Below are 18112 nucleotides of genomic sequence, written 5' to 3' on the forward strand. Positions count from 1 at the left end.
ATAAGTCTACACAGATGTAATAAATTTTGTTTGCTTTAAGCCACATTGTGGGCATGTCCCTTTACTTCATTTAAACGTCACATGTCACGTTTGACAAGCCATCTTCACTAAATTTGACATGGATTATTGTCTAAGACAACGCTACAATCTCCGAACAAATTCTTTAGATCGGACCACTTGTATGGCAAACTGCTTATTTTGACAAAACATCTTCACGAAATTTGGCATGGATTACTGCCCAAAAGGTTTTTCCTAACCCTGTCCTATTAACTTCTTGTATTGAATCTTTTTTGTAATGAAGGGTATTATAGCTCCGGTGCAACCGAAGTTAACGTTTTTTCTGGTTTTATATTGAATTTATGCTATCTAGTAAAATAGGAAATTAGCTTAATCCATTAATGGTTCTTAAAATTAGTTTTTGTAATCAATTAATTGTTGTTTAAGGTTATATCGTTAATTTTTGATAAATCTCACTAATAAATATGAGAAAATCAGAAGTAACTTTTAAAATGATGATATTGATACACATGTTGTCAGTTTCATATGAATGACTTTGTTCTCCCTAACAATTATAACATTTCCAAATGATTATATATTATTTAATTTTGTGTTTAACACAACAAATTCAGATTTAACTAATAAATAAATAACTATAATGTGAAAGTTTTCAAAAAATACGATTAATTATTTTTAAATAAATATCAAACCTCGCTAAACAATATTTTTGATAAATTCTTATTTCCATAAATATGTGTTTTTATAAATAAAAAAAAGAAGCTAACTAAACAAGCTCTCTGTTGCCTTTTCCAAATCCCAGTTTTCTTTAGACAAAACAGCCCGCGCATCATGTTCATCGATTCCCATATCTTTTAGGCGTTGAATTTTCGTATCACACTCAGTAAATTTGTGGGGACCTTTAATTTATAAACATTGTATATAGTAGTAAAATGTATATATTTTATTTACCTCCAGCATATATATTTGTCCAATGCTTAGCCGTCATAAGAAACAACTGATATTTGTCTTTATACTGATATGCTACAACTGCGTCTTGTGGATCATCAGGTTCGGCAGCAGCCAACAGTGCTTGAAGTGAGAGTAAAACAGTACGTAAGGTCATTGCAGCGGCCCTATAAAAATTTGATAAACGCAAACATTTTTGTTTTTAAGTTTAATGTATTATATTATTAATATACACACACACATTTTCGTAAATATACATACTATATATACCTATTTGTAGGGAACAGCCAAGCTTTAAGCCTCAGGCCAAGATTCGTTTCAGCCGAACAGTTTAAATTTACACCACGAATGTGAACTAAATGAATTACTTTACTCGGCTCATTAAATGGGTTTGAACTTGGGGAAGTAAATGCATTCCTGCATCCCCGAACAGGTTCGGTTAAACACTTCAGAAATACTATATGTGCATGTGTGTAATTTTTATTAAATATCCATAAACTATGTAAATTGAAAAACTCGAACCTTTAAACATTAAAAAAATCGGTTCACTTGTCGACTATTCTAAATATTCTGTATTGCGTCGACAGTATTTAGAACTAACCAAAAAAGTTATAATATTTACTTAAATAAGGTATAAAAGAATATTGTACGTAATCCAAAATCGTTTTATGATTTCGTTAACTCCAAACGCAGCATTTCCAAATTTCCGTCCGCGATGAAATACAAATCAATCACTTCATGTGACCTTATATAAAATATGTTTGCAGAATTTTTCGAGTCGCACTACTGTAATAATTCATTGGGTTTTAGAGAACATATGCATACGGATGTTATATACACAGACTTTAGAAAAGCTTTCGATAAAGTAAATCTCTCGACTCTCATATATTATTCATCCATTATTTTTCCAATAGATGGCGTTATTTATCTGTATCTCGCGTTGTATTATATAAATCCGATCGGGTTACGCTAGATGGCGTTGGAAAGATGACTAAAAAAGCTTTTCTGACAGTTTGGTGATTGGTTGATTCAGTTTTGTTTGAGCGCGCGTCAACGATGGACACAAGCAAAGACCAAATAAGCAATATTTTACAGTTTTTCTTCGATAAAGGCGAAAACGCAAGCCAGGCGGCTGAAAATAGTTATAGCTGATACTGTAATAGCTAATCACGCGCAATTTTGGTTTCGTCGATTCCGTTCAGGTAATTTCGTTGTCAAAGATGCACCACGCACGACTGGAAAGCCAATTGTCGATAAAATCGTGGACATTGACAGTCCGACCGTCATGTAAGCACTGTTTCGATTGTCCAAAAGCTAAAGATTGCACAAAAAACCGTTTGGAACCATTTGATTAAGGCTGGATACGGAAAGAAGTTCGATGTATGGGTGCCACACGAGTTAACTCAAAAAAACCTCATGGACCGATTCCATCTGCGAATCGCAACAAAATCGACCCATTTCTGAAGCGGTTGGTGACTGGCGATGAAAAGTGGATCACTTACGACAACGTCAAGCAAAAACGGCCGTGGTCGAAACGCGGTGCGCCAGCGGAAACGGTGGTCAAACCAGGATTGACGGCCAGGAAGGTTTTGCTGTGTGTTTGGTGGGATTGGCAAGGAATTATCTGCTATGAGCTGCTCCCATACGCCAAAACTCTTAATTCGGAACTGTAATGTCAACAATTGGAACGTCTGCAGGTAACAATCGCCATGAGCGGCCAGCTTTGGCCAATAGGAGAGGAATTGTGTTCCATCAGAACAACGCCAGGCCACAGCCATCGATAGTGACTCGCCAAAAGCTCCGAGAGCTGGTCTAACTTTTTTTGCCAATTGGAACAAAGGTTTCTATGAGAGAGGCATAATGAAATTACCCTTAAAATGGCAACAAGTTATCGAACAAAACGGCGCATATTTAGACCTATATTGAATCATTCTTACTATGGTAATTAAAGCCTTCAATTTTAACTACAAAATAAACTTGATCTTCTGGGCTTTCAGCCAAGATTTAGTATACGTCGATGACGTAAAGCTTTTTAAATCATACTCTTTGACTGATGAAAGGTGTCTGTTGGTTGCTTGGTGTGATAGAAGTGATTTGCCATTGAATTTCAATAAATGTAAAACGATGTGCTTTTCCCGTAGATCTGTGCACCCCTCTCCTTATGTAATAAAAAAACAATAGTCTAGAGCAAGTTTTTAACTTTGTTGATTTAGGACCATAATAATAATTTTAGTCTTCATATTTATACCACGATCTTGAATGCAAAAGGTGTCCTCAGTTTTGTTAAACGCTGGTCTAAAGAATTTAGAGAGCCGCATATTATCAAAACACTTTTTACAGCTTTGGTTAGACCTATATTGGAATATGGTTCTGTTGTATGGAACCCTAGCTACCAAATCCTACTTCTGACAAGTTAAAGTCTGTTCAAAAACAATTTTTACTTTTCGCCTTAGGGCATTTCCGATGGGATTATAGATTAAGTCTACCTTCATACGCTAGTCGTTTAAAACTTATAAATCTACTTACACTTGATAGTCGTACGGCAATGCTTGGTATATGTAGTATTTTTAGTGAAAATATTGAATGGAACAGTTTGCAGTTCTTTTTTCCTGTCTGAAATTAAAATTAATATTCCGGTTCGGTTTTCGAGGCAGTTTAGACCTTTACTGTTAAAATTCTGTAGATTAAATTTCGAACTAAATGAACCATTCCGCCGTATATGTCATGATTTTAATTCTCATTCCTGCATATTTGACTTAGTTGACTCACTTTTCATAATTAAAAACACTTTATTGCTTTCTCTTTTTCCGGTAGCAGTTTTAAATCTCAACAATCTCTTGCCTTTCTGACTCGGCTAATTCCTCACGCATGCATAATCGTTGGACTAGAGACATGTACCCTTGCGGCCACACTATGTACCCTTGCGGTTATACTTTCTTAAATTTTTTTCGAATGTTTTCTTTCTTTCGGGATTTTCTTAAAACATTTGTTTCTATTGTTTTTACTAAGCAGAAGTCAATTATATTATGTTAATTTATTATAACTATAGTCTTTAATGAATAAAACACAAAACATCTTTTCTTTGGTTCTTCAAAAGCGTTCGATTTTATTGTTTTTAAATTAATAACACGACTAAATTTAGTATGTTAATAAAAACAAAAAAAAGAAAACAAAAATTTTATTTAAAGTATAAGTTAAAGTAAAATAAAAAAATATAAAATATAAAAAATTATAAATTTTCCATCGCGTGTCAGTCTCTTATAATACTTTTACTAATTTAGTCTACAACTGAATTTGTTTTTATTTTTTAATAATTTTGATAAGTAACATGTCACTATCTTATTTCTAAATAAAAAATTCAATACCGATATAAAGTGATGCTAAATATGCGTAAATCTTGAAAATTTTGAACGGTAAGTTGTGCATGGCCGCAGGTGTACGAATAAATGTAAGGAATGTAACCATGGCATTTATATTTGCCATAATTACTATCATTTACCATCAAAGTGGTATAGGCTACCGTATGTAGGTACAAATGCAATTTAACACGCCTATCGTGTAAGGCAACTGGTGTGTAGTTGCGGTCTACTTACTCTGGCTACTATAACAGTACTTTGAATTGCGTATGGATATAGATCTCAATAACCTAAAAATAACGTTAGCAACAACGCTTCCTTCAAGTCAACTATCGATGAAAACATGCGTTGATTACCAGAGAGCGCTACCAGAGATTTTTGTTGAAAATTCGATGAGCTCCTTAAGACCGAATTGATAAAACTACTCGAAATTATTGTGTGTTCACTACAAGTGTTGTAAATAAATTAATGAAATAAAACAATAAACAGTTGTGTTTTTACTTATGAAATCGCCTGCATAAAAAATAAAACAAAATGAAATAAACAACATAGAAAAAAAATATATATTACATATTATTGTAATATTTTGCATATCTTTTACTTTATTAATAGACCTATTACGGTTTTCAATTCTACTTGATTGAATTGAAGTTGAAGCAATTCAACTTCAGATCAACACAATTCTTTTTTGGATATTACGATTTTCAACTATCTCAGTCGAAGTTTGATTGGTGTTGTAAAACTAAAAAATGAAGATTCGACAAATTATTAACCACCTGAAAATTTGTATACGAAAAATCAAAACAATTTAATTTAGTTATTGCTCACGAAAAGTTGAATAGTTATTAAAATGGACATTAATTAGTTTCGATTTATATTACGATGACAAAAATGTTGGGACCAAAACTTGATGTGCTGCGCATAAGAAAAGGCCTTAGTGATCACTCAAATTCATTCGAACTTCCAAACACCAAGTAAGCCAAACATTTATTGACCATTAAATGACTTTTAAATAATGTTTATTGCAGATTCATAAGTTATTTTCGTTTAAATGAGGAATCATTTTGTTTTCTACTAAATGAGATAAAGGAGCGTTACAACCAACTCTCCATTTCCTCAATGATTTCAGATATCTATGGTTGTTACAAAACCTTTAAATATTATGAACACATATTTGTACACTGTGGATAAACATCAACGACTAAGGAGGAGTAAAACGCTTCAAATATTTAATTTTACTCAAAAAGTATATTCCTAGGAGTAGTCGATTGTATCGACCCTTTATATTCGAAACACTTCTCGCGGTCTCTTAATTTAATTTTGATGTTTCGAGATTTTACTCCACGAGCTCAAGGCTAAGCTAAGTCAAATGTGGTTTTTTAGACGTGTGGTTTTCATTGAGGCAATACTTTTTTCAGAGCTGGCCTTTTTGACAGCAGTTACAGCCATTTATGAAATGGATCAGACTAACTTACCATCCACAATGATGATAGTCCACAAGCCATTGTTGTATCCTCAAAAAGTCACAATTGGGTGTGATCTATGGGTAAAGGGAATCATTACTCTATATTTCTTTAAAAATAAAGCCGGCCATAATATATTGACTGAACGCTATAGAGCCATGAATAATAAGTTGCCTGGATTGAAAAATGTTGATGTAGACGAACTTTGGTTCCAACAAGTAAGTGCTATATGTCATAAAGCCAACGAAACAATCAATTTAACGTTGTCAAGCTTTTTTGTGCGTTAATTCCTTTGATGGAAATAATATGGGAAGCAATTGATGCACAATTGCGGATTATTCGGGCATTGCGGACAGTATGTGTTTGTACTTTTTGATGAATGCATGTGTATTGCATGTAAATGTATATTTTTGATAGGTTTACTTATGTTTATGTTATGTACTATCTTGGCATTGCGTACCGACTAGGTAGCACCAACGTACGAGTTCATTTTGAACACACAATGAAAACTACAGATCATGACATATTAAAAATGGCCAAAACGACACTTAGAAATCATATCGTCCCTATTGAAAAACCCGATATATAACTCCAAATCTATCTCGATTATTTCAGGTGATACAAACAATCGTTAGGTGTACACAACTATCTTTGCAACATCTTGAAAGAGTATAAAAATTATATTGAAAACAAGAAAAAACAACGCATTTCGTTGAAAAAAAAGTAAAAAAAAAAATAAACCGCAAAAACTTTCGAGAAACTAAATATATTTTCGACCTACAACACTTTTTAACAAAAAAACACCGTTTTTTTGTGGAGTTATGTGACGTGGCTCGTTTATGCGGATAAGCTCGAGATGATTGACCTTTAGGCGGGTTTTTGCTGACTTACGGCCCTTATTGCTGCAAAAAGTGGTCGAAAATTGGGCATCTCGGCTTGGATTTATTCGAAATCGGAATGCAAGGTCGCCTCCACGCGGTGCAGCCTGGGTAATCTTAAATGACCTGCGGCCCTCACGGTCTGTGAAAATTCCTAACGGACCTGACCTCGGATCGACTCGGACTGTAAAAATGGCTGGCGGGATAATGCCGAGACTGCTTACGTCCCGTTAAAACCCTGGCAGGCCTCGGAGTACGTTCCTCTCCCGCCATCATTAAGTTGATGTGGTTGGTGTAAAGTGAGAGAACCCCCTCTTGGCGCTGGTTGACTCTGAACGCATCGCCACATAAGTCCGTGCGTCAACCCTCGCCTTGGCCTTTTAGCAGAGATAACTTTGGGATCATTAAGGCGACTCTGAGTGGGGACTCAACAGACGAAAATAATAAAATTCCAAAACGAATGTGGGTGGAAATAGGTCGGAACCAGGTCACCGCCTGGAATGGGGGAATCGTTTTCCACAAAGAGCAGCGTGGAGGTTGGCAGAACAATGGGCTCGAGTGAGCCCCAACCAACGGTCAAATGCAGAGGTCGCATGAGGGGAATCATCCTTCGGTAAGAAGCATCGCACGGGAGCAGCACCAACTTTTAGCGATATCGATAAACGGGCTGACTAAATAGAACAGGGGGTGTGCGATCGTAGCAGGGAAGATGGAGCCATCTCCCACGAGGAGTGAAACCGCGGTTTTCATGAAGGTGGCCAAAGGAAGCCCCGGTCCACTTCCAAGGTGTGAAAGTGCTGGTTGGCACCACGAGATACACAAGCCAATCAGGTGTGCCGACGAACGGTCGGCCTCCCTGTATAAGGAAGCGGTATCTAGGGTTTGAGAGAACTGAAAGGGAGTTAGACTAGAGGCACTTGGCAAGGTGGGTCTTCCACTGTATCCTTGCTCTTGGCTTCCTTCAGAACCCTCCTCCCCTGAGAAGATGTTACGTTGCTGCAATCCATCTTTGGAATAAGGAGTCCATTGGTCCTCTCACCGACGCAAATGGCTTTGAGAGGGTAGTCCTTAGGATCTTTCTGACCGATGCCAGGGCAGATGTCACCAATAGCGACAGGAGCGAAGGTCGCAGATCCCCAAACGGGTATGGATATGGACTCGTCACCTTCGGACGCAGCGAGCGTTGGGGGCAGATCGTCGACCGATGACTCTGCCTCCAATCTCGAGGAGGTCGTTGTCGATAGTCTTGCAAGTGCGGAACTCGCGCTTTTGGAGAAAAGTTTGAAGAATGGAGATCCTTCAGATTAACCTCGAACACGCGAAGGCTGCGACCACCAATTCTTTCCTTCGTCTTTGGAAGAGACTGACCTAAGGACGATAAGTTATAAACTGCTGGTGGCTAACAGTACAGGTAGAATATGAGCTTGTTTGCAGGTACGAAATGAACTAAATGCTTTCCTTTTACCTAATTTCAGCAACGAGGATGTTGTGATGTTGTGACTGTTGGGGCTCGAATGCAGGCCGGAGAACTCTGTCTCGTCTCGGCTTATATGCCGCACGATGACGAGGTGGAAGTACATACAGTGATGCTGAGGAGGATTCTGGCGGAGGCCCGTCGAAGGAAATATAACGTCATTATTGGTTCGGACGCGAATTCAAGGCACACGGTATGGGAAAGCTCGGAGATAAACGGTAGAGGTGACTCACCTTTTAATTTCATTTGTAATGAAGACCCTTTATATTAAGAACAGGGGGAGCTCTGCCACTTTGTAGCTGCAGGCAGGGAAGAAGTCCTTGACCTCACTTTGACATCAAGGGAAATATATCTCTTAATCTCTGAATGGAGGGTTCTTAATGACCATTCCTTCTTTGATCATACGTATATTAGTTTTAACCTGGACAGAGCACATCCGGTCAGAGAACCATATAGAAGCTTTTGAAACACGGACTGGGACCTTATGATATGAAGCTTCGCGCAGCTCTTTCTGCTGCGCCAGGTCGAAGCTCAAAGCTATCTGCCATCGCGATCGATGAGTGCGTTGGGGTCTTCAGTTCTATATGTAGGTCTGCCCTTGAAAGCTCTTGTCCTCTGAAAACTCAGAATGGAAAGCGGACACCCCTTTGTAGACACCAGAGCTTTTGGAAATCAGATATTCAATCAGAAGAATGTTCAATAATACCTGTAAAAGCGGACTTAATGCAGATTGGGCACTGTGTAAAGCGCGTCTTATTATATATTATATAAGACCGAAATTAGGAAGGCCAAAAGGTCTTCTTGGCGAGCCTTCTGCGGAAAATGTAGAAGGCTTTCGTGATGAGTCTGGAAACTGAGCGGTGAGTAGCGAGGAGTCGCTACGGCTTCTCCTGGACGCTCACTTTCCGCTAAACCCATCTACGGATGAAGTGCTTCTTGAAGAGCTTCAAGAAGGCAGCCTTCTCAGACCTTCTGGACGAGCGCCATGGGCTAGTAACTCTTTTAAACCGTTCAAGGGGACTCGACGGCATTATACCTGCACAGCTTCAGCGTGTAACAAAAGTATCATGCAGTTGGTTGGCCCCCATAAACGCTAACTGCGTCAGATTAAGTCACATTCCGGGGGGCTTGGCTCATGTCACTGCCAAGGAAATTAGGCCTATCAGGAACGGGCTATTAAGTGCTCAGCATGCATACAACAAAGGCTGCTCGGTCGGCAATGCTTTGCACTCGATATTATCATGGCTGCAGGGAGCCCTAATATATAATATAAAGACTTCGCTGTACCTTTCTTCATATCGAAAAGGGCCTTCAACAACGTACGGTCGGAGGCGATTATTGGAGCTCTTAATAAGTTAACTCATTTGTTAAAAGAAAAATTTGTGAACAGCGTCTACGATCTTACCCAAGGGTATCTAAATATGGTTACTAAGGGGGCAGAGAGAAATGGATTAGCCCTAAATCCAAATAAAATTGAGCTAGTTTTATTAACTAGAAGAGGTAAAATATATGATGTTACACTTTCCCGTTGGGATGGGAAGCTCTCATGAAGTAAGAATATAAGATACAAGACTGTTGTTTGGTTCACAGGATCACATTAGGGAGGGGCATCTGCAGTTAAATTTTTTTTTTTAAGTGGGAGTGGTCCCGCCACTAATAGGTTCAATGTGCATATCTCTTAAACCGCTAATGTTATAATAACAAAATTCACTGGAAGCAAATTTTTTTAGCACTTCTATTGACGGTGTGAAAATGGGTGATATCGGGTGACAAGCCCGCCCACTCCCCATATAACGGTAGTGTTAAAAAATACTAAAAGCGCGATAAACCAAGCACTAAACACGCTAGTCATTAAATTTTATCTCTTGGATGGTATGAGATGACTTTATAGTAACCGCGTTCAAAATTAGGCAGTGGGCGTGGCACCGCCCACTTTTGGGTGAAAACCCATATCTTGGGATCTGCTTAACCGATTTAAACCAAATTCGGTGCATATTTCTATGTTATAGTGCGAAAATGGGCGAAATCGGACTACAACCACGCCTATTTCCCATATGACACCATTTTCAATTCCATCTGATTCTTTCACTTTCCACTATGCATATCAAGCAACAATGATTATATCGGGGTAAAACTTTGCGTGAATAATACGTTTAAAGTATGCCACCTTGTGATCAAAAATTGTCTAAATCGAACCAAAACTGTTTAAGCCCCTAAGTACTAAATATGTGGACCCCAGTGCCTATAGTTGACCTTCTACCGAAAATTCCGACTGAAGAACGTTTCTGTACCCAGCAACATGTCGATTTCCTTTGGTATACAAAATGCATCATCGGCGAGCGCTGTATTGTCCGGAATATTCCATGTTAAAATATTGATTTCAGGATCTGGTTGACAAGCAATGTGGACAGATTTGAAATGTAAGTTAAGAAAATAATTTATATTGTTACGATTTAATTTATTTCTATAGGGGAAAACATAAGAATAAAACATTAAATGTCATAATTTTTGAGTTTATGGAAAAAATTCAGATATTTTAAGATGATTTGCAAAACATAATTTAACACCCAAATGCGTGTTTATTTAGTCGATAAGGTGATATATGTAAATCTGTAAAGCAAGCATGTACTTAGGTATACAATCATGCAAGTAAATGCAAGCCAAATTTTACATGCGATTCCCCTGGTACATCAGGTGGATTAATGTGATCTTTTAATATCTTTTCTTTAAATTTTTCGTTTCTTTTTTCTTCCACAAAAAAAGACAAAAATAGCGGAACTCATTGTAAACTTGAATAGACTTTATTTGTTATAACTGAAGTTTATTCAATACTTGCTCCAATCGCCCGCGTTGTCAAGAGTAAAGATTTGGTTACAGTACTGCTGCGTTTTATGCCAGATCTCTGAATTCTGTGCCGTATTCTATTTAGAGATATAGTATCTAATCCCTTTTTAAACAAAATTTGTTTAGCTTTTCTTAGACTGAGCAATGGTTTCTTCTCAAAAAGGAGAACAACAGCTTTGTCCTCACTTTTAGGTGCATGTCACGTGATTCCTTCCTGTGTCTTGCCGTCTACGTTTCTAGTTTTCCCATAATGGTCAGAACACCTCTTCATAAATGTAGTACTCGTATTTATTGTAAATACTTTGCAGTTTTTTTAATAGCCCATTTGGGACCTTTAGGATGCTTCATCAGAAAGCTTGAGCACAAATTTTTCTTATTTCACGGCAAGAAGATTGTTGAAAAACTGACCGAGTTTTACACTTCAGATCGCAATTAAAATTATTTTTAACCTAGTGTATTCGCCTTCTCCAAACACTGTTTTCAGAGTCGGTTAGGAAATTTTCCCCGAAACGGCTTGAATCATACGACCTTTTATATTTCTTTGTCAGGTAAAATTGGAACGAATAATATTTTTAATAATAATTTCTTTTCTCTCTATTTCTATATATTTTAGCCACTCAGTAGTGAAATTTTATTTAGAAACAAAAAAAAGTTTTTGGAAATAAAAATAGAATGTTCATTACTTTTTTATTTCGAAAAATAATAAAATGCCTCTAAAAAAAAAATCACACTTTTTATGAGTTGCAAATGGATATAACCCCTTAACGAACAAACTTTATATGATAAAGTGGCTTTCGAACAAACGAGATGCAAACAATTACACTGATCAATATTTTAAAATAAATATAAGGACATAATGTCGCAAGATACCGTTTATGTGCTTTTACATCCAAACTATTATTAATTTATTTAAAGAATTTATCTACCCACATCAAAAAAGGAAGCATCAGTCAGATTGTATATTAAAATTATAAATGCTTAGTGAAAAGGAAATTCTTTTCATTTTTTCAGAGTGACATCTATTGCGGATCGGCTGAATGTTGAGTTTGCTCTTATTCATAAAGAAAGAAAAAAAGCAAACGAAGTAGCTTCCATGGTTCTTGTTGGAGATGTGAAAGACAAAATTGCTATTTTAGTAGACGATATGGCGGACACTTGTGGTACTATAGTTCATGCTGCTGACCGGTTGGTTGAAGCTGGTGCACTCAAGGTAAATAAAAACTATGTTGTACAAATTATTATTGACTGGCTCTTATAAATATATTAGTAGTATATCTAATATGTACGTAGTTTTTGGTTAACATACTTCAAAAGCCAATCTGTCTACTCATGTTGAATTGATTGAATAGAAATAAAAGATTGGATACATTACAATTTAGGAGGCACATTTTAATCAGCGTGACTCGTCTCATTTAGCCATGCCCGTCTGTGCGCCTGTCTGTCTGTGTATACGCAAACTAGTCCCTCAGAGATATAGAACTGAACTTTTGCACATATCTTTTTCTCCCCATGAAACTGCTCATACGTCGGAACCGCCGATATTGGACCATCATACACCCTACCATACAAACTGATCGATACAAATTAAGTTCTGGTATGAAAAATTCTTTTATGTGACGAGATATCTTCACGAAATGAAGTACGGTTTATTATTTAAGGTAATGTTACTATCTCCGAGAAACTGTTTAGAACGGATTACTATAGCATAAACATAACCATACAAACTGATCGATAAAAATCAAAGTCTTGTATGGAAACTTTATTATTGGTGGAGGGTATTATAGCTTCGATGCAACCTAAGCTAATGTTTTTTCTTCTTTATTTAACCTTTTGTCGTATACTTATAAAATATCTCGCTATCAACCGAATTCGCTTGGTGAACTGATTTTTATATTTATTGTAGTAAAGAGCAAAAAATACAAAAATTGCTATGATTTATTTGGACTATATGCACATAATATAAAATGCGACCTTTTAAATAAATAATAAATATAGTTTAAAAAACTGAAAAGCTCAACACTTTTTTATGCTACAATATCAACCTGATACGACACACTTAGTTTTTGAAAATCAATACACATATGTTTGTATGTTTCGCTTATAATTTCAAAAAACACAACCGCACTCTTTGACTGTTTTTTTTAGTCGCTTTTAGCTGCATAGTATTAAGGGTTTTTCCGTGCTTATCAAAGTATCATTCTTACTTCTCTTACTGTGAATTGTTTTCATACTGATTTTTTAATTAAATAATTATCATATTTTTTTAGGTTTATGCCATTTTAACTCATGGTATATTTTCGGGTCCGGCGATTTCCCGGATTAACAATGCTTGCTTCGAAGCTGTCGTTGTTACAAATACAATACCACAAGATGGACATATGAGGGACTGTCCGAAAATTCAGGTTTGAGTAATATTTTTATATCTACCGTGTTCAAACTAACTTTTTACTTTTTCAGTGCATTGATGTTTCGATGATGTTTGCCGAAGCTGTTAGAAGGACACATAATGGCGAAAGTGTCTCATATCTCTTTTCAAATGTTCCGTATTAATACTTCTCACAAATCCAATCCTAAGAAATTATGAAAATATTGTGCAAATGTCACCGTCACTCACAGATGCTTTTCGTTGAAAATTATTTTTGTGTGGAAGCATATTGTAGTTTAAACTATGATTTTATCCAAAACTATTTAAATAAATATAATGTCAACACTTGTTAAATTTAATTTCCAAAATAGTAGAACTTGTTAGGAACAATCCCCAGCCACTCAAATCTTAGTTTTGTTGTTTATGACCCCAAATCCTTAAAATAGTTCTCCAATATCCACTCAGATTTTATTAATTGCTATTGAGTTGTCTAAAAATCGACTTAAATAAAAAGTATAATTAACAAACATGGACTATATTTTCCAAGGATTTACAATTTTTTTATGTTGTAGATATAACAGAAAATTATACATATCACATATTATAAGTGTACTAGTAGATCCGGCCACACGTTCCTTTGTCTATGGTATACATTAAATACTATAATAATACAGCCCACGCCCACAAAACGCCATTAATCAAAAACAAATAAATTGTCATAACTAAGCTCCGCAATAAGATACAAGACTGTTATTTGGTACACAGGATCACATTAGGGAGGGGCATCTGCAGAGTCCGATTACGCCCATCTGCAATACTAACCGTCTCACGGTACCAAGACCACTTGTCTACCAAGTTTCATAAAGATATCTTAACTTTTACTCAAGTTACAGCTTGCACGGACGGACGGACGAACAGACAGTCACCCGGATTTCAACTCGTCTCTTCATCCTGATCATTTATATATACATAACCCTATATCTAACTCGATTAGTTTTAAGTGATACAAACAACCGTTAGGTGAACAAAACTATTATACTCTGTAGCAACAGGTTGCGAGAGTATAAAAATAAATGTAAAAAGCGAAATAATTATAAGACCAACATGAACAAGAGAAACTATTCTAACTATACGAATAGGGAAACAATTTATAACAAATATATATATTTATTAATATTTATAAGACCAAAAACAGTTATTTAACGTTAAAACGTTATGTTCTTATAATTAAATTTTTAGGTAAAATATACAATACAATAATTTGTTTTTGTGCGAACTATTTGTAAAAAAGCCTCGCTTGGGACCAATAAAGGAATTGGAGCAAAAAAAAAAAATATTGGCGTGTAGAGAAGAAAACTACTACTAACTACTAGTGAAATACCTAGTCTAAATTAGATAGAAGGAAAACTGTGGTCATTAAATTTCATCACCTTAAAGAAAAATATGGACAAAAGAAGTGTAGTGGAAAAAACCCAATAAAAAAAATATAAATTTTGGAAGGAAGAGTGGGATGGGGTAATATTTTCTGATGAGAAAAAATTTAATTTGGATGGTCTAGACTTAGCTGACCATTCTCTTAGTCACACTCTACACTGGGCACTGTAGGCTCAAGAAACCCCTTAATATGGGCATGGCTTCTTGTGGCAACTGCCGATTCTGCGACAAGGGCCGGAAACACCAGAACTCCTGATTCTAGATTGCCCCGCAATTTGTACACGCAGGCTCAAGGCCGTAGGCTCCACTTATGTGAACAGGGATCACATTGCCTCAATAGCACCCAGCAAGTTGTTGGAGCTTTTCAAGGTGCTGGGACTTTGGGAAAGCATGTGATAGAGGAGAGGGCACAATAGATCCTGGTCGCAGTGTAAACCTCATATTCATTCTATTCTAAGTTAAGCGTCCCGGCCGTCCCAGCCTTAACATTAAAAATTACTCAGTAAACGGAACAAAAATACAACAATGTAGATGGCCCAACCTGTATGTTCTATTTCTACTTTCTACACTCGGTTTGAATGTATTGAATTCTGTAGTAGATTTTGGCGCGAACGTCAGCGTTGTTCACTGACAGCTCATTACTTTCATTCAACATTCAAAGTGAAACATAAGATCATTTTTTGAATTTGAAGCATAAATATTTACGTATAAATATTACGTTTGGCAATATCGAAACGAAAGTGTGTTTTCAATGATAATTTGAAGAAAAAATATTCCGTTTTGAAAGTCACTTAAGACGATTCCAACGTTCCCACAAGTGGCAGCAAATGCTTCTCTTCAAACTTCAATCGTAACCGATTTTTTCATCAGAGAGAAACCAGCTTTGGGAAAAATCATTTGAATGTTGTAACCTTTAAAAACGTAGTTCGAGGACCTTCCTTCACTACTCAAAAAAGCCAGATGTATCCGCTGTTTTTTCAGTAATTCACTATAAAAGCTCTGGTTAATTTTTGTTCATGAACAGGTGAAAATATATTTATTATCTGAAATTTGTAAAAAATCAAGAAATTATTTAATTATTATCTTATTAAATTTAGGCCATGCTTTTCGAAGAAACAATAAAGAAAATTGAAGGCGATGCCATTTCAGCAGTTGTAATTTACAAACACTTTCAACATTTAATGAACAATTTGCAAACATCCAAATAGTAAAGTAGTAAATATTTCATTTTACACCTCAATTTCCTTTTTTTCTCATTTCTAATTGTCTCCAATATGTCAATCAGGTGATTGCTACCAATATCTTTAGGTATGGACTCAACAGTTTGCTCATGTAAAACTATTTCGTTTGGTGCTACTCACTAATAAACTCGACTGGGAAAAAATTGAGAAAACGTTTCCTCACAGAAAATAATATTTTGAAAGCATGAGACACTACTTCACATAAGCGAACAATTCACTTATATTTCTCAGTATATAGGTGACAAACGAATTGATCAATGGAGCAAAGAGCAGACATCCATTGACACACGTTGGGTTCAATGTTTTACTCTTCTGTTGAAGCAAAACATGCCATTCGTTGAGCTTTCAGAGATCTTTGAATATGCTCTGACACTACCAGGAACATCGGCACCAGTGGAACGCATATTTTCCATTATTAACAGAATGTAGACACACGAAAAAACTCGCCTACAAGTTAACACCGTCAAATCGATTTTATTTGTGAAAAATAATTTAAATTTTTCTTGTTTGGTATTTCTTGGGTGCGATTTTAACCCAGAGCTTCTTCGAAAAATGAGTCAAGAGAAATACGTCAGACCGAAGACGTCGTCAACAATCCCGGAAACACCCTTCACATCATCAACTAATATACACCACGGTCGAACCAGACAGTGATTGAATCTTTTTAATATTACTTTGCTTTCTCTTTTATCATTTCCATTCTTTTTGAATAAAATTGTGTTGCTCTCTCACCTATTATACGTCGCAATTTTCAGTGAACTAAATAAAATGTCCCGGAAAAAATATGATCACCTAAGTTTAGATGGTCCCCAAATGTACTGGCACGACAAACGTAAGAAGGAGGAAAGATTCGCGCGCGATTTCGTTAGTGGATGAATTATGGCCCCAATTTGCAATTTATTTTAACGAAAATTAATAGCCAAAAATACATCGAGCTTTTTTATGAAGTACTTTTAAGTTTTGGTGATGTTATTTCTAATAAAAATTAGATATTCAAGCACGACGGTAGAAAAATGAAGATTCTGACCGAAAATTTTTTTTACGTTTTTCGTAGTAATTTCAATGTCAAAATTTTACCCAGAGCAGCAAGATAAAATTTTGACAACTTATGAATATGAATACAGATATGTATTCAGAAATACACGAATTTAATATAATCGCTGCATACATAAGAAGTATGTTATAAAATATGTTTTTTATGCGTAATTATTCATTTGTTTACGTTATTATTTACTCCATTCAATACAGAAAGGATACTCTAAATAAGGGAAGTTCTTGATTCCTTTTGAAGTTTTATTATTTAGCCGCGATATTCAAAATAAAATTAATATTAAAAAATTCAGTTAAAAAAATATTTTTATAGTTGATTAAAAGATCTTAAGGTAAATGTATTTATGTATATATGAAGATATAATTTTATGTACATATGTGTACGGAATGCAAGTAGCGTTGTAGTCACCTAACACGTTGCCTAAATTCTCAATTAATAACGAATCTTCAAATTAATGACTCTTTTCTAGTTTCATCAACATTGTTATTAATTTAAATATTTATTAAAGTCTTTGCTTTTCATTTAATTATATTTACGAATAAATTGAATAATTTAAATAACAAGACAAACATTCAAACGATGCAATGGGGTTTGTTTTGAACTTCAACTGTCAAAATTTTTTTTTCTATTTGGCAAAGCAAAATGTAAAATGGTTTACACCATAGGAAATTTTTGCACCCCAATTCAACACAGGGAAAAATGTTACCGTTTGGCACACAGCCTAAGAATGTTTGGGCAACTATTTTCAAGCTGTAACTTTCAATGTGTAACATTCACACCAAAATTTTTGGTACTTTGGTTTAATTCCAGAAATCAAAAAAATCCTAATTAAAATGAAGTTGGGCACTAATTCTCCACGAACGTACATCTACATATATTTCAACGATTTAAATTAACGATGAAAGCTTTTGTCAAGCCATGCAGCTTAATTAAAAAAGCCATGCCATCAACAATATTGATTAACGTTAAAACTATTAGGTAAAACGTCTACTGAAATGAATTTATTACCGAGGACTATATTTAAATCCGCCTGCATTATTTGT

At 35.6% G+C, this 18112-nt stretch overlaps 1 protein-coding gene and 1 long non-coding RNA gene across 2 annotated transcripts in view; one reads left to right on the top strand and one right to left on the bottom strand.

Moving 5' to 3' along the window:
- Positions 1-660: 660 nt before the first annotated feature.
- The window catches only part of Ubc4 (ubiquitin conjugating enzyme 4), a 28263-nt gene continuing 10811 nt past the window's right edge, over positions 661-18112 (bottom strand). The window contains exons 4-5 of the mRNA XM_014243757.3: positions 967-1130; positions 661-914 (exon numbers count right to left, since the gene is read on the bottom strand). Coding sequence (XP_014099232.1) covers positions 778-914; positions 967-1130 — 301 coding nt within the window. The 3' untranslated portion in view covers positions 661-777. The remainder of the gene's footprint in view (positions 915-966; positions 1131-18112) is intronic.
- Positions 11967-13881, top strand: LOC118680477 (uncharacterized). The gene is made up of 3 exons (XR_011397180.1): positions 11967-12188; positions 13246-13380; positions 13436-13881. It is a non-coding gene; the product is annotated as an uncharacterized lncRNA (long non-coding RNA).

The sequence above is a fragment of the Bactrocera oleae genome, chromosome 6, assembly GCF_042242935.1.
Source record: "Bactrocera oleae isolate idBacOlea1 chromosome 6, idBacOlea1, whole genome shotgun sequence".
NCBI lineage: Eukaryota > Metazoa > Arthropoda > Insecta > Diptera > Tephritidae > Bactrocera > Bactrocera oleae.